This window comes from Pelophylax lessonae (genome assembly GCF_965119305.1).
Source record: "Pelophylax lessonae genome assembly, chromosome: 1".
Classification (NCBI taxonomy): domain Eukaryota; kingdom Metazoa; phylum Chordata; class Amphibia; order Anura; family Ranidae; genus Pelophylax; species Pelophylax lessonae.
Window position 1 is genome coordinate 340,879,847 of NC_138768.1, and position 24,184 is coordinate 340,904,030.

A 24,184-nucleotide genomic window follows, 5' to 3' on the forward strand; every position below is an offset into this window, starting at 1 on the left:
TGGGCGGTCCCCTTAGTCTTCCTGTAAAGTGGCTCATCGGTACCCTGGATAGAACCTGCTGCAGCAAAACTGAAATTCCTAAAGAAAAAAATGAATGAAATGACATTTAAATTACCAACAATACAATACTATAGCCGGAAATAGAAAAATGTTAAAAAAAACTTTGTGGGGTCCCCCCCCCTCAATGCATACCGGGCCCTTCAGGTCTACTATGAATTTTAGGGGAACCCATGCAAAAAAAATGGTGTGGGGTCCCTCCCAACATCTATACCAGACCCTTATCCGAGCATGCAGTCCAGCAGGTCAGGAGGGGGGGATGAGTAAGCCCCCCCTCCTGAACCTTACCAAGCCACATGCCCTCAACATAGGGGGCTGTTTTGGGGTAGGGGGGGCTCTTGTCTGGTTGATGGGGATAAGGGCCTCTTCCTGACATCCCTGGGCAATAGTTGGGGGGATCTGCAGTTGGGGGGCTGAGCAGAATCCAGGTCTCAGCCCCCCTATGTGAATGAGTATGGGGTACATTCACCAAAAAAGTCTAAAAATAAATAAAAACAGGAGGCAGGTTTTGACAATTCCTTTATTAAAAATAAAAAAACAGTGCCCCCATCATAATCACGATGCCGCTTCCACCGCCCGATACAAAAAAGAACACAAAAAAACACTCTGCCATGAACTAAGGAAAACCGCCGAATGCCTGGCTTGCCATTTTACAGTTCTTATATAGGTAAGGGCGAGGCCACCTGGCGATGTCACCTGGTGGCATCTTGTGACATCACGACCCAGCATGCACTGGTGATATCACAAGGGGCGGTGCCACCAGGTGATGTTGTCAGGTGGCTCCGCCCCTTACCTATTTAAGAACTGCCAAACTGCAAGCCAGGCATTCAGCGCTTTTCCTTAGTGACAGTGGAGCATTTTTTTCCTTTTTTGGGTCGGCGGTGGTGGCAGGATTGTGATTGATGATGGGTCTACATGATGACAGCAGGGAAGCCCATTGACAGCTGATGACTCATTGGCTGTTAAGGGCGCTGTGGCTGGCTTCCCAGCCTTGCTCCTTAACAACCAGCTATTCACTGCGCCTTTATTGGGTAAAACTTTGCCCAGTCAGGGCTTTTAATGCACTGTGCAGTGCGCAGTGCATTGCAGGGTGTTTGGCAGGGAAAACAGCCGCCGAACACCTTGCAAATTTGAGTGTTTGCCGAACGGGCGAACAGGCAATGTTCAGGCTGAATTTTTTTTGTGGCCAAAACCGTTCACCCAACTCTAATGGCCACCCCATACAATGACACAAAGGCATAGTAAGTCTGTATTGGCTGCTTGGAGCCTATAGTCAATGCTATTGTTAAGTCCTTTACCTTTGGCTTACCTTTTTGGGTACATCTTTTATAGCACAGGTCTTCTTTAATGCACTCATTAACTTTGTTTCGTTAATCATTTTGTTGACAATATGTATGTATGTACCTGCCACATAATTATTGAAATAGTGCTTGAATTGTTAATAACCCTAAAGTTTATTATATGTATGCTTTATTATGATAAGTGGGTATTTGTTAAATAAATAACATATTTATGTTAATATTTTGTTCTGGTTATTTGATTACAGCTTTTGAGTTAAATAATGGACAGTGGCATGTCGTTTATCTTGTAATAAAAAAAAATCGTGCAAGTTTAACAATAGACAATGATGCATCTGCAATCTTATATATGCTTCTACCTTTTCAAGTGTCATCTGGAGGAAACTATTACTTTGGAGGTAAGGCATGACATTTTTTTAAATTTTGTTTTAGTATTTTTGTTTTTATGTTGGCAGATAAACATAAAGACAGTTTCAGATAGATATAAATATATAGTAAAACTTCAGTTTGTACTAAATACCTAAAAATATGACATTTGACAGGCCAAACCACCAATACATACTGGGAAATAGGCATATTATTTTGGTGCATTTCTGAGACAAGCTTACTGTATATGGTGTAATACATAATACAACAATATATGTTAGGTTCAGTCAGACCCCCCAAGGGTTGAATAATCCAGACCTCTCAGACACAGCACTGTATGCTCTGTAATAGGTTGTGGGGGAGATTTACCAAAACAGGTGAAGCGAGAGAACATCCCCAGCACAATGGGTCCAAAACTTTATTCAGCGATCACATTATTACAGTAGAAGCAGCGTTTCTGAGCCTAGCAGGACCCTTTCTTCAGGCATGTGAAATTACACATGCCTGATGAAGGGGTCCTGCGAGGTTCCATGCTGAAGACATTCTCTCGCTTTGACTGTCTTTGGTTCCAATAAAAAGTGTATGATCCCCTGTGCTACTATGCGCAAAGAACAGAAAATTCTGCTGCTGTGCACCTATATGTGTTCCCACATAAACTCAAAATATAATTGATAAATGGTAGAGCGCTACCCCTGTATTATATATAATACATACCAAATAAAAAGAATAATAACTGCAATAATCCATAAACAATAATATCTTGTGACAAAAAACACATATTAATGAATATTCTGAACCATGATTATAAAAATACCAAGTGAAAAAATCTCATAACAACAAGTGAATATAGTGTAAATACATAAAATAATACCAGACCACTAAGTGGTAACACTCACATAAGATAAAGTTCAGAGTATATAATAGTGAACAAAGTTCATAATAAACTTTTGAAAATGTTTTTAAACAAATTAGTTTTTTTCCTCAGCCATAATACCTGACAAAGAAATCTAACATGTTTTAAAAAAAGTGCATCTTTAATAGCTTAAATTGGATCTTTCAGTAAATTTAAGGGCATAATCACATCTTTTAACGTGTGGTAACACACAATATAGGTGCGATCCCAGTATAAAGTTAGCAGGAATATATATTGTACTTGACTTGTCATTTTAAACATCAACCTTATCTTTGCCAAGTCACTGTGGATTTGGGGAACCAGGGGTGAGTGATTCAACTGTGAACATTGAGGATGAATTGCTCCACAGTGCCTACATCTATAGTGATCATCTCAATGAATTGAATATATTTAGAAAGTGGATGCCATTAGTAAAATAAGGGTTTAGTGATATTTTGTAAAGTTGCTTTTTACTGCTTAATTACTTGTTTTCCAATCAGACAATACTGTCATGTTCTATAAAATGTATTTTAACTTGTGTCAATGCCTTTATTTTCAGGATGTCCCAATAACAATACTGATTATGAATGTAAAAAGCCTGTCGGAACCTTTTTGGGTTGCATGAAATCAATTTCCTTTGGTTCCAGGATGGTGGATCTTATTTTAGTTCAGCAAAGTTTGTTTGGAAATTTCAGTGATCTACAGATTGATTTATGCGGAATCACTGACAGGTAGGAATGTTATCTTCATGTTTATCATCTTATCCTTACATTTTCTGACTTATCCATATTATTTCTTACTTGCTTTTTTTAGTGCTTAAGTTCCAGAATATAAAGCTTTTTTAGCTGTCAATGAAATGATAATTATGGGTATTATGTTAATAATTATCATGAAGTTTTAGATTTTCAATTTTAGTTTATGGTGGGAATTGACAGCTGAGGCTGTGCCAAGTTTTCTGGACCTTATACACATATATCTATACACCTATATCACTATTTATGTGCTCCTTTGCTGCTTCTTTGGGATCAAATAAAATTTGTGGTATTTCTGAGTATAGAGGAGCAGGTGACTTATTACATTGAAGAGCACTTGTATTTGGTCATTGGCATAACAGTGTAAGGGCACAAAATGTTAACGTTGACAACAGAGGAATAAAAAGAAAGTCAGTATTTGCTGTGTGAAACTGTTTCATTGCCCTGGACAAATCACACGTTTTTCTTTAATTTCTCTAGTTTCAACTCAATCCACTCTGACTGATTGCATTTAACACACGAAAAATGCAAACCACCTAGCATTATTGGCTTCTTTGAACCAGGTCAGCCAAGAAAACTGGGTTCAAAAATGTCCTGGTATATTGACTCTCTTGAAAGTGGCATACTTTTAGTTGTTAATACACTAAAGAGACAAAACCATAATTACCAACAGATAAATAATCCTATATGAGTATACCTTGCTACAGCAATATGTGTATCTATCTATCTATCTATCTATCTATCTATCTATCTATCTATCTATCTATCTATCTATCTATCTATCTATCTATCTATCTATCTATCTATCTATCTATCTATCTATCTATCTATCTATCTATCTATCTATCTATCTATCTATCTATCTATCTATCTATCTATCTATCTATCTATCTATCTATCTATCTATCTATCTATCTATCTATCTATCTATCTATCTATCTATCTATCTATCTATCTATCCTACAAAATGTAACATACTTTATATACGTCAGCAATGCAATAGATGAAGGAGTTACTAGAATCATAATATCACAGACTAGTAAAGCCTCCAGCCACTTATGATTTTACTGATCCAAGCAAACAAATAAAGCCACAAATTAAACAAAGCTGTTCATCATCTTCACTGCACAGATGGAGACAGGAAAATTAAAATATGACATTCTAAAATGAACTAACACATGTAAGAATATTAATACCAGCAGAAGATCAGGCAACAGGCGTAGAACAAGCAAGCTCAGCAACAGTACACAGACTAATGTAAATGTATGACATATTAAAAGTTCAATTTTCATTAAATAGAAACAAATATTATACTAATGTAATAGTATTAAAAAGAAAAATCAATCTCTGCCCCAGCAGATCTGAGCCACAATTGCTTGGAAAATTAACTTTAAGTTAAGCTAGGACTAAATCTACCATTTTTAATTTGGGGGAAAAAATAGAATTGGAGAAAAGGTCCAATCCTGTCCATACAGAAAACTGTTCACATATAAACTCGTTGCAGATATTGTTCTAGTGAAATTTGAGGCTAGTACCCCAATTTGCCATATTCCAGTATGCCATTAGTGTTAACTGTTGAGTTAGCTTGCAGCCTTCATTATTCACAGCTGTAATAGGAGTATCCTAGTCCAAAATATTACATTTTTAAAAACCCTACTGTACTGAATGTTGGTTTTAAAGAGATTATACAGCCCCACCTGTATGAAGGTGGATAAAGGCTTTCTTTTAACAGGTAGGGTTAAGCTACTGGTTGGGTCCCCAAGTAGTGGATAACAAAATGTATATATACCATCTAATGGCAGTAAGGGAGGACCAGGATTACTCCGAACCAAGGCAACAGGACTTTTACAGTGTGAGGGGGCCTATAGGTGGCCATTTAACCTATCAAGTGTTTGCATCTGGTAAATAAATTCTTCTCCTGTGAATTTGCAGGTTGGGAAAGAGATCCTCAAAAAGACCATACAAACCAGCCTGACCAGGGGAGTATATCCCCCAAATAAAAAAATAGTCGTCCATGGTTGGGGGGTTTATGTAGCACATAATACATTGGTCTGGTGTGGAAAGGGGGGTCCCCCAAGGATCGGTCCTGGGACAAATCCTATTTAATTTATTCATAAATGACCTAGAGGATGGGATAAACAGCTCAATCTCCGTATTTGCGGACGATAGCAATAGGGAAACAGCTTCTATGCAGGATATGGTAATCTTACATGATGACCTGAACAAAATAATGGGATGGGAATCTACATTAGAGATGTCCCGAACTATTCACCGGCAAACAGTTCCCGGCGAACATCGCTTGTTCGCGTTTGCCGCAGCGGGCGAACATGCGATGTTCGGTCCCCCCCCCTATACGTCATCATTGAGCAAACTTTGACCCTGTACCTCACAGTCAGCAGACACATTACAGCCAATCAGCATACCCTCCCTCCCAGACCCTCCCACCTCCTATAAAAAAATCAAGGACAGCATCCATCTTAGATTCATTCTGAAGCATCAGTGTTAGTTTGAGCAGGGAGAGTGCTGCTGCTGCTGAATTAATAGCTAGGCCAGTGTTCTGTGTCCACTCCAGTCCTCAAAGACCCATCTGCTGTAAGGACAGCGTCTTGACAGCACCCCAAAAAGCCCTTTTTAGGGCTGGTACATCAGTCTGCTGTTTTTATATATATATATATATATATATATATATATATATATATATTGCAGTTGCCTGCCCGTGTGTGAGAGGCCACAGGCCCACAGACTGTACTGTGTGCACAACACTCATATAGAGATTAAACTGATAAGAATAGTACTACTTAACACACCACTCATATAGGGTGGCACAGTACACTGCGCGGCGCACGCGTCGTGCTCAAAATTGGAAGTAAGAGGGCCGACCAACCATCTTTGTCCATCTCCCGGTTCCTAAAATCTGTTCCATACACCGGCCCCTGATAGGGGACAAAACAGATATTAAACTGGTAAGAACAGATTTTTTTAATTTAAAAAAAAGAGGACAGCCTCTGCGGAGCTGGGTATTTTTTGGCCGCGTTACTAAACGCTCATGCACAATGGCTGTAGGCTCATGCGTCCTTTTGCGGAGGTGACAAACTTGGTTAGTCAAACCCAAGGCAACATCATCAACCTCATCCCATATGCGTTTTTTCTGGAGCGTGCCCTGCGAAGAGTGCTGGATCAGGCCGTAGATGAGCATGAAGAGGAAGAGTTGTAGTCACCATCACAACCAGAAGCAGCCTTGTCATCATCGATTGCTGGACCTGCAGCAACGCAGAGAGGAGTCTGGAGAAGAGGAGTCAGAGGAGGAAGGTGGCTTTGAGGAGGTGGAAGTCCAACCACAGCAGGTGTCCCAGGGGGCTTGTTGTCACCTTTCGGGGACCCTTGGTGTTGTACGTGGCTGGGTGGAGGAAGAGACCTTCAATGATGTCAGTGGTGACAAGGAATGGGACATGGCTAGCTTGGTATCCAACCTTGTGCAAATGGGAAGTTTGCGGTTGTGCAAATGGACTGTTTGCGGTTGTTTGCGGTGCGTTAAACAGGGAGTTTGGTCTGTCAGAGTTTGGTCTGTCACTGTGAAGCGGGCATAACCCTTACACTACCTGATCGATACAACATCATATCTGATAGTATACACACACTGGATATTTTAAAGCACGTTATTCCAAACAATTTAGAAATGTTAGGTGATTTATGCCCTTTATGGATTAAAACCCGACTCTGCGTCAACTACGTAATTTTCCATGGGAGTTTTGTCATAAATCCCCCTCCGGTATGCCACAGTCCAGGTGTTAGTCCCCTTGAAACAACTTTTCCATCACTATTGTGGCCAGAAAGAGTCCCTGTGGGTTTTAAAATTCACCTGCCTATTGAAGTCTATGGCGGTTCGCCCGTTCGCGAACATTTGCGGAAATTCGCGTTCGCCGTTCGCAAATGGAAAATTTTATGTTCGCGACATCTCTAATCTACATGGCAAATGAGGTTTAATGTTTAAAAATGTAAGGTAATGCATTTGGGTGCCAGAAATACGAATGCAAGTTACTCACTAGAGGGGAGAGCCTTTGGGGAAAGCAAAGATGGAAAAAGGACCTGAGGGTCCTAGTAGACAACAAGCTTAGCAATGACATGCAATCTCAAGTAAAGCCAACAGAATATTGGCATGTATTAAAAAGGGGATTCACTCCAGAGACAAAACAATAATTCTCCCACTCTACAAGATTCTTGTCAGGCCGCATCTCCAGTATGCCGTCCAGTTCTGGGCAACTGTCCTCAGGAAGGATGTGCTGGAAATGGAGAGAGTCCAGAGAAGGGCAACAAAGCTAATAAAGGGACTGGAGGATCTCAGCTATGAGGAAAGACTACAAGCATTGAACTTATTCTCTCTGGAGAAGAGAGGCTTGAGAGGGGATATGATATTAATGTACAAATACCGTACTAGCGACCCTAGCATAGGGAACAAACTATTCAGTGAAAGGGAATACAAAAGGACTCGCGGCCATTTGCTAAAATTAGAAGAGAATCAGTTTAACCTTAAACTGCGTAAGATGTTCTATACCGTCAGAGCAGTGCCACCAAGGATGCGGAACTCTCTCCCACAAGCAGTGGTATCAGCGAGGAGTATTGATAGTTTTAAAAAACTATTAGATGGGCACCTTAACGACCACAACATACAGGGATATTCAAGATACTATTGACATAAACACACACAATCATCATAGGTTGAACTGGATGGACTGGTGTCTTTTTTCAGCCTCACTAACTATGTAACATAGAAAATGGAATTAACTTTGTCTGAAAAGGCTGGCTGAATCTAAAATAAATTGTGAAGAAATATATGCATTTTAGCTTTATATGAAATTAAATGGAAAGACTACACAATAACATAAGCAGGATAAAACACAATTATGTACAATGGTACCACAGATGGAAACTATTGGGTTGATTTAATAAAACTGGGGATTGCAAAATCTGGTGCAGCTGTGCATGGTAGCCAATCAGCTTCTAACTTCAGCTTCTTCAATTAAGATTTGACAAAAAAAAACTGGAAACTGATTGGAGCTGCACCAGAATTTACACTCTTCCACTTTTAGTAAATCAATCCCAATTAGGCAGGAAAAATTAACTCATAGGTTTGATATGAGAACAAGTATCACTTGTTTTGAGAGAAAAAGCATATACTGTTCAAAGGACAAAAATGAATATGAACTACATAGATCATGTTGTAAAAGATAAAGAAGTGGCATTCAAGGACTAAGAGTGTAATTCTGAACAATTCAAACAAGATATTGTTTGAATGCAAAAGTAAAAAAACCTCAAGTTAAGAGAAAAATATGTGATATGGAAACTGGACCAATGTAACCATGTGAAAATGTGCCATGCCTGGAATTCTTTAAGTGAAAGGGCCGAGACCAACACACCATTTTGTTGTTACACAACATGGATTAATCCAGCCATAATGTCAGTCTACAGGAGTCTATATGTATGTATGTAACACTTACACAATTTACTTTTCAAAGTATCTTAAAAAGTATCTGATTTTTAGCAAATTTAAATGTCAGGCAAATTATTTAAATTGCTGTTATGCAAAATCACGTCTGGTGATTATATTCTCATGTCCAGATGGTATCGTTCTTTGTCAGTTGTTTTAGTGGTTCAATGAAGGAAATAAAATTAGGTATGGAGCTGGAACAGTAATTGGCCATTCCCTTGCAAACTTGTTATATCCTGAGGAAATGATGGTGAACTCACTTTGATAACGGCTTGAAATTTCCTAAAATTTCAACATGTCCTTGTTAAATTCACATCAGTGTTAAGTGTAAGCCTTTATTGTGGAGCCTTTGGAATACTTATAAAGACATTCATGGACACTGCTGAGACAAAACAGTGATATTGCAGCAATAAAATTGATTCAGTTTGTTCCAAAACTATGTACACCACTTTCTGAACATTGCCAATTAACAAAGGTTTTCTGAGTTAAAAAAAAAACACAATCACAGCATGCACAGAATCACAACAAACCTTTTTTTATGCTTTATCATATTTACTGGTCAGATTTTATGTATGCAAATATTATAGTCAATTGTTAATCTGTCTAAAAACAAATTTGCAAGGCATTATAACCTGTGAAAAGCCAGCATATTTCAATCATTTCTGTCTGAAAATATTAGTAAAAGTAGCACTAGCGTTCATTTTATTTTTTTACTCTTAATACAACATACAGCAGGTCAACAGAAAATATAAAAACAAATTCACACACGGGGCTGTCACCTGATCAAGTCTGTCTATTCAATGCAAAATGGCATATACATTGTTATAACTATAACAGGTAGCTTTAGCCTGGCATGTATTCTTGCAGAAATAAACCGCATAACGACATTATATGGCAGCAAATTGGCTTTCCTGTGCTGGATCACGTACTATTACACTATTACATAGACCTGCACTTCCAGGTAGGGAGCACACCACTTCTGCTGTATTTAGTCAGTGGGTGCTGGCCAATGGATGTCATTCTGCACCCGCTGATTGTCAAGGAGAATGACAGAATAGAGCTCTGCCTATGTAAACAACGCAAAGCTCTGTCCTGTCAGCGGGGATGTGCTGGATTTTGTTTCCCTGCAAAGCAAGGAATAAAATCTAGCACAGCTCTTAGTAAAAGCACCACATAGTAAACACAAAAACACTGGTTAGGCATACATTTAACCCTTTGATCTCCCAAGATTGTTAACTTCTTCCCAGCCAGTGTCATTAATACAGTGACATTGCATATTTTTAGCACTGATCACTGGATTAGTGTCACTGATTCCCATAAAGTGTCAGATTGTCCACCGCAATATAGCAGTCCCACTAAGTCACTGATCGCACTCATTGCTGATATATAAAATAAATACATGAATAATCCAGTATATATTCCACAGTTTGTAAATGCTATAACTTTTGCACAAACCAATCAATATAAGCTTATGTTTACTAAAAAACATGTAGCAGAATACACATTGGCCTTATTTATAAAGAAATTCGATTTTTTTATTTTTTAATTGGATATGTTCTATAGCATAATGTAAAAAATATTGTTTGCTTTTTTTCTTTCTAAATTGTCTTTTTTTGTTTAAAAGCAAAAAAAAAACAACAAAAAAAAAAAACGCAGTGGTGATCAAATGGCACCAGAAAAAGCTCTATTTGTGCGGTAAAAAAAGGCATTGATTTAATTGGTGTACATGCATGACCATGCAATTATCAGTTAAAGTAACGCAGTGCTGTATAGCAAAAAATGACCTGGTCATGAAGGGGGTAAATATTTCAGAGGTCAAGTAGTTTAAGGAAGACGTAATCTTCATTTATTAACAAAAGCTCACCACAAAGTGATAGTAAATGCTAATCCTAGCTATTCTTAAAAACATTCCCTCTCCCCTCCTTATACATATCCTGTATACCCTTTGTGTACTTAGTCACATGATTCATCGGCCCTGACTCCCCTGTGGAAGGGAGCGCTCGACAACAGCTGTGAATTCCTAGAGTCATCACATTACCCATAGGCTCCCATGGCCAAGCCGTTGTCAGTGCTCAATCCTCTCCCCTGAAATAGTCATTCTCTAACATAGGAGAGCAGGAACTGCAGGATCATGTGACTGGACTGGATTAAAAACTGATATTATCGGATATGATCTGATCCTATTTGTAGGATATGTAGGAAGAGGGGGGAGGGAACGTTTTTAGGAATAGGTAAAGATAGCCCTATTTTCCACTTTAGGTGTAAGCAGACAGATTTTACACATACACCAGTCTTACAATTTGGAATAGATTTTAGTTGTTTAACCGCTTGCCGACTGCGCACAGTATATTTACTTTGGCAGTCAGCCCCGGCCAGGCAGAGTGACGTAGATCTACGTCGCTAGCCTGTCACCGGGTTTTGAGCCAATAGCGGGCGAGCACGTGCCCGCCTCGGCTCATTCACAGAGGAGTCCACGCGTGTGACCGGCGGACCCGATGTCCGCCGGTCACACTACGATCGTAGGTAGAGCGGGAGAAAGGCGGGCGGCTTATGTAAACAAGCCGCCTGTCATTCTCCCCTGTGTAAAAATGGAGATCAGACGGTTCTACTATGTAGAACCGTTGATCTCTGTTTTTACAATAGGAGACATGTCCCATCACAGTTAGAAACACGCCCCTAGGACACACTTAACCCCTCCCTCTCCAATACAGTTAACCCCTTCTCTGCCAGTGTCATTTTTACAGTAACAGTGCATATGTATAGCACTGTTTACTGCAGTAATGTCACTGGTACCCCCAAAAGTGTCAAAAATGTCAGTCAAGGGTCCAATCTGTCCGCCGCAATGTCGCAGTACTGCAAAAAAATCGCAGATCGCCGCCATTACTCGTTAAAAAAAAACACCAAAAATGACAAAAATCTTTCCCTTTGTTAGTAAACGCGATAACTTTTGCGCAAACCAATCAAAATATGCTTTTTGCGATTTTTTTTTACCAAACATAGGTAGCATAAAACAAATTGGCCGAAAATGTTAAAAAATTTTGATTTTTACATTTTTTGGGGGGGGAATTTCATGTAAAAAAAAGTGAAAAATATTGTTATTTTTGCAAAATTTACGCTCTTTTTTTGTTTATAGCGCATGATCAAAAATTGCACAGGTGATCAAATACCACCAAAAGAAAGCTCTGTTTGTGGGAAAAAAAGGACGTGAAATTCGTTTAGGTACAGCGTCGCACGACCGCGCAATTGTCCGTTAAAGTCACGCAGTAAAAAATCGCAAAAAACCCCCTGGTCAGGAAGGGGGTAAAATCTTCCGGGGCTTAAGTGGTTAACAGGCCAGTCAGTAAAGATTATCTCTCCCTCTATTTTCCAGTCATTTTGCAACTGTGATTTTCTAGTCTTATTTTTTATTTTCTTGCCATCTGGAAGCAAAACAAATGAAATTATCGTAAGAAATTATGTCATTATGACTTGATCTATTTCTGGTAAAGCTGTTAAAGTGCATCTATTGGTAAAATAAAATATAACACATTTTTATACATTTTTCCACTTCCTATAAAAGGGTGACAACATTGTTAGTTCTGCAATGAAAGTGTACACCTTTAAAACCCTGTGGACAGGGTAGTTTCAGACAGACATGTAGTTTTAAATTGACTTTAAAGGGGTTGTAAACCCTCATTTGTTTTGTTTTTTGTGCAATCATTATGCACAGAGCAGCCCCGATCCTCTTTTTCTGGGGTACCCTGCTGGCACTGCAGGCCCCTCCTCTTCATTGGGTGCCCGCATGGAAAGCCGCTCTCCCTGAGGGGCACCCATGTGGGCTCACTCCATTGACCTTGCCCCCCCACTACCGTGTCATTGGATTTGATTGACAGCAGCGGGAGCCAATGGCTCCCGGAGACACATGGGCCGAATTTCAGATGTATGTTTTTAACCACCTGATGTCTGCCGACATTCGCTTTACACTACCCCAATTCATACTGGATTTTTATGGTCCATACCATTCTTCAGCTTCTGATTCCATGCCATATTTTTTTGTGGGGTTTTATGCTTGGAGAAAGAGCATGGAAATCATGCTTCTTTATCGAAATATATACTCAACATCTAACAAGAACAAGACAATGTAAGCAACACCAAGAACAAACAATAAAACATATACATTTTGTGGTTGATTTACTATAACTGGAGAGTTCAAACTCTATTACAGCTGTACATGGTAGCCAATCAGCTTCTGACTTCAGCTTGTTCAATTAAGCCTTGATAAAAGAAAAAAAAAATGGAAGCTGATTGGTTCCTGTGCAGAGTTACACCACATTTTGCACTTTCCAATTTTAGTAAATGTATTCCATTGTGTATAATATAGATTTATACAACAAGCATTGATATGTGTGTAAGGCCAATATACTTCTAAACATTTTTAATATTTACATTACCATTTTAGGTGTTTAATCACAGGGCATGTTTTGTAAAAATTAAAAAAAACTTACAATAAATAGTATTTAAAGCCAAAAGTACATATGTAATATATTGTAGAATATATTGCAGCTTATCTGTCCCTACATGCGGTGGCACCATTTATTTTTCTTTTTCAGGCTTTATCTATGAGGAACCATTGTCCATTAAAGCGGTTGTATACTCAAAAAAAAAAAAAAAAACAAACCCTGCAGGAGAAAGGCATAATGAGCTAGTAAGCGTAGTGTAGCTTAAAAGTAGCTAAGTTGGTCTATGATCAAGGCCTTGTGGACATTTGGCGGGAACTCAATCCCTCTCAAAGAGACTTCACACGCTTCTCACATCCTCATCAGTGCTACGAGAGAATTGATCACATATTTTTACCAACCTCGCTTGTCCCCCTTGCTGGCAAGACTGACATCAAGGACGTGGCTTGGTCCGACCACTCGTTGGTGACGCTGTTGCTTCAGCGACCCAACTCCCTCCCCTCACACTACACTTGGAGACTAAATGAATCTGTACTTAGTGACCCTGTCAAAACCCAGGAGATTGAAATGCACATCAAGGAATATTTTTTGCTTAACGATACGGAAGATATCTCCCCCTCCACCCCCCTGGGCAGCTCATAAAGCAACCATTAGGGTGAAACTCATACAAATTTCCGCCCAGATGAAGTGCGCCCGACAAGTCGACATAGCCAGGCTGGAAAGAGAATTTCTTGCTCTCTCCAAGCAACATAAACACCGTCCGGATTCGGTTTCAATCTCACAACTAGACGCAGCCAGAACGGAACTTAACTTAGCTCTGACAGCTAAAGCAGACAAATATCTAAGATGGCAAGGAGCCAAGTTTTATTCCCAACGTGTTTGGATGGGAACTTTATTAGCGGTGGGTCTTTCTCATAAACCTCGTGTTCGAACTCCCCCAGCCCTTTGTATCTCAGACGGGACAAGATCCCATAATCCTAAAAAACTTATGTTAGAATTCCACAAGTTCTATCAATCCCTCTACAGTATGCAATCCGCACCCTCCTCCTCTAAGTTATCGGACTTCCTTGACTCTATTCCTCTCCCTAAACTGAATGGTCACCACAGCTCCATGATGGAAACTCCTATTTCCACCAAAGAAATTGAAGTGGTTATCAAGAATCTTAGGGGTGGCTCTGCTCCAGGCCCCGATGGTTTCTCAGTCCCCTACTACAAAGCGTTTTCTTCCACCCAGGCACCCTATTTAGCGCGCTTTTTTAACGAACTACGTAAAACAACGCACTTAGATCCGGCACTCAACTCTGCCTTCATCACCGTAATCCCCAAACCAGGGAAAGATGACAGTGAAGTTGGCACTTATCGGCCGATTTCTCTCATTAACAATGTCTTAAAGATCTTAAAGTGGAGTTCCACCCTAATTTAATACTTACCTCCATCTTCTCGCTCCGGGTCACCTGAAAAAGAAATGGATAATCGCATATTTTTTTTTTTTTACTTACCTCGTAGCGAAGAAAAAATACTTACCTTACTTCCTTCTTCCTCCTTCCTCGGCCGCGGCCCGTCGTCACTTCCTGGCTCTGCAATGATTCCTGGGAGCTGAACGTCATAGCTCCCTGGAATCATTGCGCCTGCACCGGCCCCGACGTCAGTTCCGGGTCGCGCGCGTCATCCCCTTCTAAACAGCTTCTGGGCATGCCCAGAAGCTGTAGAGGGATGACGCGCGTGACCCAGAAGTGACGTCGGGGCCGGCGCAGAGCATCGCGGGACCAAAGAAGGCGGAAGAAGACGCCGAAGGGGATCTCGCTGGCTTCAAGCTGCCCACATCTGAGATGGCAGCGCTGGACAAGACGTTTTCAAGGTAAGTATTTGTCCTAACAGGTAAGTGCAACCCGGGACAGATCAGAGGCTAGCCATTGTGGAATGTACTAGCCCTGACTGTCCCGGGGGTATTAAAAAAAAAAAATCCAGGGTGGAACTCCGCTTTAACCAAGATATTGGCCACCAGGCTCTCCTCATTCATTGTGCAATACATACACAAAGACCAAGCAGGGTTTATCCCGGGTCGACAGGGCACGGACCAAATCAGACGGGCCATTGATATTGTGTCGCTGTTGCATTCAGGATGGGTGGGAGGGCCCCAACAGGAAGGTCTCCTCTTGTCGATTGATCTATAGAAGGCATTTGATTCTATTTCCTGGCATTATCTTTTTATGGTCTTGGATAAATGGTTCTTTGGTCCAAATTTCATGGATATCCTTAGAGCTTTATACTCCAAACCGGTGGCTAGGGTGCGGTTTCAGGGTTGCTACTCTGACCCACTCCCTATAACAAGGGGTACATGTTAGGGATGCCCTCTTTCGCCCCTCCTGTTTGCAATAGCGATGGAAACTTTGGCACAAGCAATTAGATCTCACCCTGATATCCATGCGATCCAATTCGGTCCGCACACAGGTAAGCCTTATCATAGGCTTACCTGTAGGTAGAAGTTTAATGGCGGAGTATACTATCGCTTTAAGGCTGGTCTGTCGATTTGGACTACAATTACATTTCACTTCTACTCATCTCTATTACCTCGACAGCAGGCATTTTTATAGTTCATGGAAGATGCCTGAAAAGGCAAATAGCATTGTTTTAGCCCCAGTTTAGTGATTATAAAGGTACAACTACATTTCCAGCAGGATCAACAGGATTTTTCTGAGCTTGCAGAAAATGTACTTAGTTTAAAAACAGAAAACTAAAAGACATACATTACAGTATATAAATGTTTCCTATATAGAATTGTGTAGTTTTTTTCCATACACTACATTCAGTGTCTGCAAAGAAAATGGAATAATCAATGCCTCATATTTGTCCATGACAACAGTTCCTCATATCTATCTGTGACAAAATATGTATTTAATGTGTGAGCTTATAATGAAGTACCATGAATGAAATAGCAGGAGCTTAGATGCCAATGCATCAGAAGGAAACTCATTACAGTAAAAGGGTTTGTGGTGTCACCCTTAGGAAAGGCCTGACCAACTTGATTAATAGCTTTCATACTAGCATCCAAACCTGCAAACCCTGCTAATGTCGTCACCAAATGTTAACTTGAATGCAGACCTCTCTCACATAAATCAAAAGTGTCACGTGGAGAAATAGAATTTGCACTATACTCTAATGCATTTTTGTGGCTGTGTATGGCACATAAAAATACAATATATAGTTTCAGTGAGCTTGAAATGTTGTTTTCCAAATATTTGCAACTATTAAGCCTCATGCACATAGGGCGTTAGAAAAAAAAAGAAAAAGCGGCTGTAAAAACGCCTTGTGTGCATGAGGCCTTAGTATGTAAATAGTACACATCTATTCACATCTATTCACTACTGGGAAGGCTCATGGATACACATTTGTTAATAGCACAGAGCTTTTATTATCACTGTTTTTAAATAGGAAAAGTAACAACAGAAGAACATATATGCTAGACATGAGAGGAACATGTATACCAGACATGGGAATAGGTATCTGTACAAATTAGATTCAAATTAGATTCAGACCTATTATTAAGGCTCTGTTCACATGGGTGTTTTGTCATTTCATTTTGTGACCCCCCCCATGGCAAAAATCTTCTGATTCCTGCTGCTTGGATTGACAGCTGCGTGTAGAGAGCAGCGGCCTCCAAGCCCATATACTGCAATGACAGGCTGTCTCCAACCACAATTATTTGTTCCTGTTTTCAAAGCCAGCAATTACCTTCAGTGATCTTGGCAGGACACAGTTTGTGTAGGAATGTAAGGATTGATGTTCTGAGGAGGGGGAAGTCCTCTCAGTAGTCCTCTCATTATATGGAGACATTGGAGCAAATTAAGACCTTTATGATTTAATGTCCAATGTATTTAGTGAGAGAGTGTGTTTTTTTTACATTGAAGGGTGGAAAGAACTGTGGAAAGAACTGTGGGAGCAGCAGAATCTAGAAACATCGCCATGGAGCATAGTGGTTAAGTGGTTAGCACTTCCCCCTAGCAGTACTAGCATCACTGGTTCAAATCCCCAAACATGACACTATGTGCCTGAATTTTGCATATTTTCCCTGTGTCTATATGGGTTTCCTCCCACACTGCATAGGCATACTGGTTGATTAATTGGCTCCTGTCTAAATTTGCCCTGGTATATGTACTGTATGAATGTTAGGGGCCTAAGATTGTAAGCTCCTTGAGGACATGGGCTGATGTGAAGCACTGCGTAAATTGACAGCGCTATATAAGTACCTGAAATAAATAAAATATATTAAAAATAATAAAATGGCACATTTTTGCTCAGAACTAAGTAAATGTGGTAAAGCTTTACTTTATAAAGAATACCCAATTAGTTGCAAGTAAAATATGGAAAAAAAAATGCATTTTTTGCTTGTACTTAAATGGATAATGGGAATTAGAAGAGCTTTACTACATTTCTAAGCTTTGGGGAGAATGAGTGCAACTGCATCTGAAAAGTGCACAGTCTATTTTCCTTTTGTAAATCCACTCCCCTGGGACACATACTTACAGAATTTCTGCAACTCTGTGTATGTTAATATATAAAGTATTTTTTTAGAGCAGCTTTTTGTACATTTTTTTGTTTGATAATTGGACCCAAGGTAAGTGATTTAGCAAATCCAAATTGTAGCCTCATAACAACGAACAAGGGAATAGAATGCGATAGGACAAAATTATGAGGCTTGTATACCAATGCTAGAAGTCTGGCTAACAAGATGGGAGAACTGGAGCTGCTAATTTACGAGGAGGATTTCATTTTTTTGGGGATTTCAGAAACTTAGTTTGACAGCTCACATGATTGGCTGGCAACCATTCAGGGGTGATCCCTATATCGTACAGATGGGAGGGGGGGGGGGTTGGAAAGGGGAGGGGTATGCTTGTATGTCAAGAATGATGTGCAAGTAAACGTGTGGGTTGACAACACTAGTGGAGCTAGGCAGGAGGTGGAATCCTTCTGGGTGGAGCTCCAAAGGGAGGAAACTAATGGGAAAGTAATAGTGGGCGTATGCTACAGGCCCCCTAACCTGAGGGAGGAGGGGGAGGCGGACCTCCTATCACATCTAAGGCTCACCATTTCCTAAATGTCTTGCAGGATAATTTCACGGGTCAGTTGGTGAGTGCATCAACAACATATAAAGTATTACTAGACTTACTGATAACAAACAATACAGATCTGATCTCGGAGGTGGAAATACGGGAGCAACATAGGAAACAGCGACAACAGGTTAATAGGTTTCAGTATAAAGCACAGAAATAGGAAGCACAAGGGTAATACAAGGAAACTGAACTTTAAAAGAGCCAACTCCCTAAATGGCGCTCTTTGCTAGATAGTATTAAATGGGATAAAATCCAAGGAACAAAGAACACAAAAGAAAAATGGGAGTGCTTTGAAAACATACTAAATAAAGGTATTGGCTGGTGCATTCCAATAGGGAATATGTTTAAAAGAGATAAAACTTAATCCTGGGTGGCTAAACATGCATATGAAATCAAAAGAAAAGGCCTTAAAAAATAAATGGCTGAGGGGTCATCATCAGCACTCAAACAATACAAAGAATGCAATAAGAAATGTAGGAGTGCAACCAGGGCAGCTAAAATAGACCACAAAAGGCACATAGTGAAGGAGAGTAAAAAAAAAAACCCAAGAAATTCTTTAAATATATTAACAGTAAGAAATGGAGGCCTGAACATTTTGGCCCCATAAAGGATGATGAAGGAAAATTGGTTACAACAGACAAAGGCAAAGGTTTTAAATGCATTCTTCTCAGTTTTCACAAAGGAAATAGGGGGATATAGTAACCAATAGGGGGATATAGTAACCAAGACTGTAATGTTAAAACACGTCACAGAATGCACCCTCATAGCTAACAGAAGATAGTATCAGAAATAGACTTGAAAAACTTAACATAAATAAGTCACTGGGACCAGATAGATTACACCCTGTGTGGAATGGAAACAGGTGATTGGAGAAATGCCAACGTGTACCAATATTTAAAAAAGAGCCGAGATATATCCCTGGAAACTACTGGGCAGTCAGCCTAATATTGATAGTACTGTATGTAAGCTAATGGAGGGGATGATAAGGGACTATATCCAAGATTTTAGTAATGTCAGCCAGAAACAACAATTTTTATTAGTGGTAATCAGCATGGATTCATGAAGAATCGTTCTTGCCAGACCAATCTATTATTGTTCTATGAGGAAGTGAGCCATCTAGATAGAGGTAGGCCCGTGGATATGGTGTATCTATCTGTATTTTGCAAAGGCATTTAATACAGTTTCCCACAAACATTTACTTTACAAACTAAGGTCTGTTGGCATACACCATAAGGTGAGTACTTGGATTGAAAACTGGCTACAGGTGTGGGTCTAAAGGGTGGTGATAAATAAAGAGTACTGATATGGTCGGTGTGGTAAGTGGGGTCCCCCAAGAATCTGTTCTGGGACCAATTCTGTTAATTTATTCATAAATGATATAGAGAATAGGATAAATAGCTCAATCTTAGTATTTGCGGATAATAGAAGGTTAAGCGGGCATTAACGTCAGCTCAGGATGTGGAAACCTTACAAAAAGACCTACATAAAATAATGGGGTGGGTAACTACATGGAAAATGTGGTTTACTGTTGAAAAATTGAAAGTGATGGATTTTGGGTGCTAAAAATACGAGCGCAGGTTACTCGCTAGGGGGACAACCACTGTGGGAATCTAGGATAGAAAAGTACCTGGGGGTCCTACTAGATGGCAGGCTGAGCAATGGTGTGCAATACCAACCTGCTGCAAGAAAAACAACAGAATATTTTTATGCATTAAAAAGGAGATTCACTCCAGAGATAAAACGATAATCCTCCCACTCTAAAAGACTCTGGTCAGGCCGCATCTTGAGTATGCCATCCAGTTCTGGGCACCAGTCCTCAGGAAGGATGTGCTGGAACTGGAGAGAGTCCAGATAGGGGCAACAAAGCTAATAAAGGGACTGGAGGATCTCAGCTATGGGGAAAGGCTGCAAGCCTTGAACTTATTCTCTCTGGAGAGGAGATGCTTGAGAGAGGATATGATATTGATGTACAAATACCGTACTGGTGACCCTAGCATAGGGCAAACCTTTTCTGTGAAAGTGAATTTAAAAAGACACATGGCCATTTACTGAAGTTTGAAGATAAGCAGTTTAACCTCAAACTGCGTAGAGGGTTCATTACTGTCAGAGCGGTAGGGTTGTGAAATTCTCTTCCACAAGCAGTGGTATCAGCAGAGAGCATCGATAGTTTAAAAAAACAATTAGATGGGCACTTTAACAATCACAACACATAGGGATATATATTGTACTATTGACATAAACACACTCACACACCACAGGTTGAACTGCATGGACCGGTGTCTTTTTTCAACCTTACCAACTATGTATCTATGTAAAATGAGGCAAGGGGAGACATTATCACTATGAATATTATTTTGTAGCAAAAGGGGTATAATGGAAGGTCAATCTGTGTGAGAAATATGGGAAATACAGTCAAGTATTCTACACCCTCCAGGATTTATATCAATTTGTTATGTCAGCATCTCAGTACATAAAAACATAGTAACTGACCCTGAATGATACATGAACAAATAAGATGTTGGACTCCTGGAGATTTAGAAGTCAGTACTGTCAGATGTGATAAATACCTATAAGTTTTACACTAACACATTATTTATTATCATGTATGCACCTAACATAAAAAAATATATCTGCTACAGAAGACATTTGATTCTATTTCCTGGCATTATCTTTTTATGGTCTTGGATAAATGGGGCTTTGGTCCAAATTTCACAAATATCCTTAGGGCTTTATACTCCAAACCGGTGGCTAGGGTGCGGTTTCAGGGTTGCCACTCTGACCCACTCCCTATATCAAGGGGTACACACATCAGGGATGCCCTCTTTCGCCCCTCCTGTTTGTAATAGCGATGGAAACTTTGGCACAAGCAATTAGATCTTACCCTGATATCCACGAGGTCCAATGCGGTCCGCACACTCACAAATGCGCTCTTTTTGCTGACGATCTGCTCGTCTTCATCACCTCTCCACTCATCTCCCTTCCGAACATTTATACAATGTTTTATGCAATCTTTTGGCACTATATCTGGTCTTCACGTTAACATGTCCAAGTCCCACGCTCTAAATATCAATATACCTGCACAGATGTTATCTAACATTAAGCCTCATTTCCCCTTCATCTGGAGTGAAAGTTCTATCCCATACCTGGGTATCTCCCTCACAAATAGAATAAATGGGTTATATGAAGCCAACTACCCACCTCACCTCTTTTCCGTAAACTCAGTCAAGACCTACAAAGCTGGTCTCACCTTCCCCTGTCTTGACTGGGTAGGATCCACGCAGTGAAAATGACATTATTGCCGAGAATCCTTTACTTCTTCAGGTCGCTACCCATTCCCTTGATAAGGGACCATGTCAAACGCTTCCAGTCAAGAATCATATCTTTTATTTGGGGTTCAAAAGGTCATAGATTAGCGAGGGGGCTATTGTTCAGATCGCGGAACAGAGGGGGATTGGGGTCCCAAATTTAATATGGGATTATCAGGCGGCCCAACTGGCACAGATATCGGTGAACCTGATTGGGTGCACATGGAACGCCAGGTGGTGCCGCTGCACACCATTGATTTCCTTATGTCGTGCCTCCCCAAATACAGACCGGCCATTTTAGCCCCAACACTCTCACATTCCTTAGCTCTCTGGGACAGGCTTAAGGGTAAATCCGAACTCACTTCTTCCTTACGCCCACTCTCACTTCTCTTCCAAAACCGCAGCTTCCCTCCGGGTCTAAATATACTTAAATTCAAATGGTGGCTAGACAAAGGCTTATACAGGATAGGCTACTTTTTCACCCCCTTGGGACCCGTCTCTCTTTCCTACTGTAGAAGCAAACTCAAGATGCCTGATTCTAAACTCTTCAGGTTTCACCAAGTTACACATTTCTTACGTTCCATATGGAAATCTAAGCCATTGCCTCCCACGGTTACGGCCTATGGCTATGAGGTGTGGTGTTGCTCAGCCATGGAGCAGAGGGGGGATCTCTGCTATTTACGGGGCACTTTCCAGGAATGGCCCCAAGCCGAGCTATGCTCTTGCTTGGGAGAAGGACTTATCTCGGGTTTGGGAACCGGAAAAGTGGTACTCAGCTCTGCAACAGGCATACAAGGGGATTTTGAATGTTACCTTAATAGAAGCAAGTCTGAAAGTCTTAACCAGATGGTACCTTGTTCCGGAAAAGCTACACCGCTGTTTTCCCTCGTCCTCGCCACTCTGCTTCAGGGGTTGCGCTCATAAGGGCACCTTCCTGCACACTTGGTGGGAGTGTCCGAAACTACGGGGATTCTGGAACAAGGTCTTTCATCTGATCCGCAAGGTTACTGGTATATCCGTACCTCAAACCCCTCCGATAGCCCTCTTAAACTTTGCTCTGAACAACGCCACCAAGGGTCAAAAAAGGTTGATCCATTTCATGCTTCTGGGGGCAAAATTGACTATAGCTAAAGCATGGAAGAGCCCTACGGTGTCATTCACCTTATTTAAAAGAAAAGTCTCCTGGATCATGACCCAAGAAAAAATATCTAGTAGTCTCCTGAATACGTACCAAAAATTGGAGACTATTTGGGAACCCTGGGCTGCCTATATTCACACCTCGCTTATCTATTGAGGGGTCTATCTCACACTATTAGTGGATCTTGGGACCTCCGGGGCGTATATGTATCCCACCCCCACTCTTCTCCCCCCTCTCTTTTCTTCTTCTCGTCTGTTATCCTGTTTGTCTTCTCTTACCCCCCTGGTTTCTCTGCCCTTTCTCCACCCCTGTTGGTAGGTATCTACTTTTGTTAGGGTAACCTTGCCAGGATTCTAGTTGATCCTTCTCTCCTACGGTCTCCCTTCTACAAGGACCTTTTTTTCTGAAAATACTACTTATGCTTCTCATCGGAGCACAGATGTTACTGCCCTCCTGATTTATGCTCCTCAACAGAGACCTTAGCAGATTACCTAAGCGGTCCTGACTCTCATCTGAACTGGCTTCACTATTTTACATTCTGAACTCCCTCAGTCTGCTGCTGATCACTTATTTGGGTGGGGTCTTTCCTGGCCCTCCGGGCGACAGACTGTGATCCCATTGGGGTTGCCTGGGGGTCAGGGGGGTCCCCCCTGACTGCATGATGTTCTACTTTTACTCACATTGCTCTTCCTCTATAGGAGCCTCTTTACCTGCATTGTTGTTTCTGGCTGACATTTTTCACTCCACAGGTCATAACTTGTATGGTGAAGCTTTCTGTAAGTTACCTACCAATTTATATGGCTAAATGCTGTTATCTGTTGATGGATTTTGCTTTGTTAAAACTTAATAAAAATCTCTGAAAGTAATATATATATATATATATATATATATATATATATATAATATATATATATATATATATATATATATATATATATATATATATATATATATCTGATGTAAGGATTGCTTTTCCATTACAGTTTGCACTACTTCATTTAAACAACCTTAACCCTAAAATATATAATAAATAAAGCTCCTGCAAAAGACAGCACTTGTTACTTACTTATAGTGAAAATTTATAGAATCTTCAGTCTGTTGTTGAACAAAGCCACCCAAAGAAGCTTCACATTTAACACACTTCTGCATCAGGCATCTACATCCCCTGATGCAGCCTGTGGTTCATAGTTTAGAAAGAGAAAACACATGTGATTTATAGAATACTGTGAAGTGATAACAATATAAAAACTTAGCTCAAATAAATGCAAAAGTTTGCTATATTGCATCAGATATTGTTTCTTCTCATTAATAAGTAAAACCATTACCATTGTCATGTCTTAACCA

General features: G+C 40.3%; 1 protein-coding gene across 1 annotated transcript in view; it reads left to right on the forward strand.

Moving 5' to 3' along the window:
* CNTNAP4 (contactin associated protein family member 4) overlaps positions 1 to 24,184 on the forward strand; it is a 557,814-nt gene that overhangs the window by 366,619 nt on the left and 167,011 nt on the right. The window contains exons 9-10 of the mRNA XM_082267662.1: positions 1,604 to 1,753; positions 3,173 to 3,344. Of these exons, the coding sequence (XP_082123788.1) occupies positions 1,604 to 1,753; positions 3,173 to 3,344 (322 nt within the window). The remainder of the gene's footprint in view (positions 1 to 1,603; positions 1,754 to 3,172; positions 3,345 to 24,184) is intronic.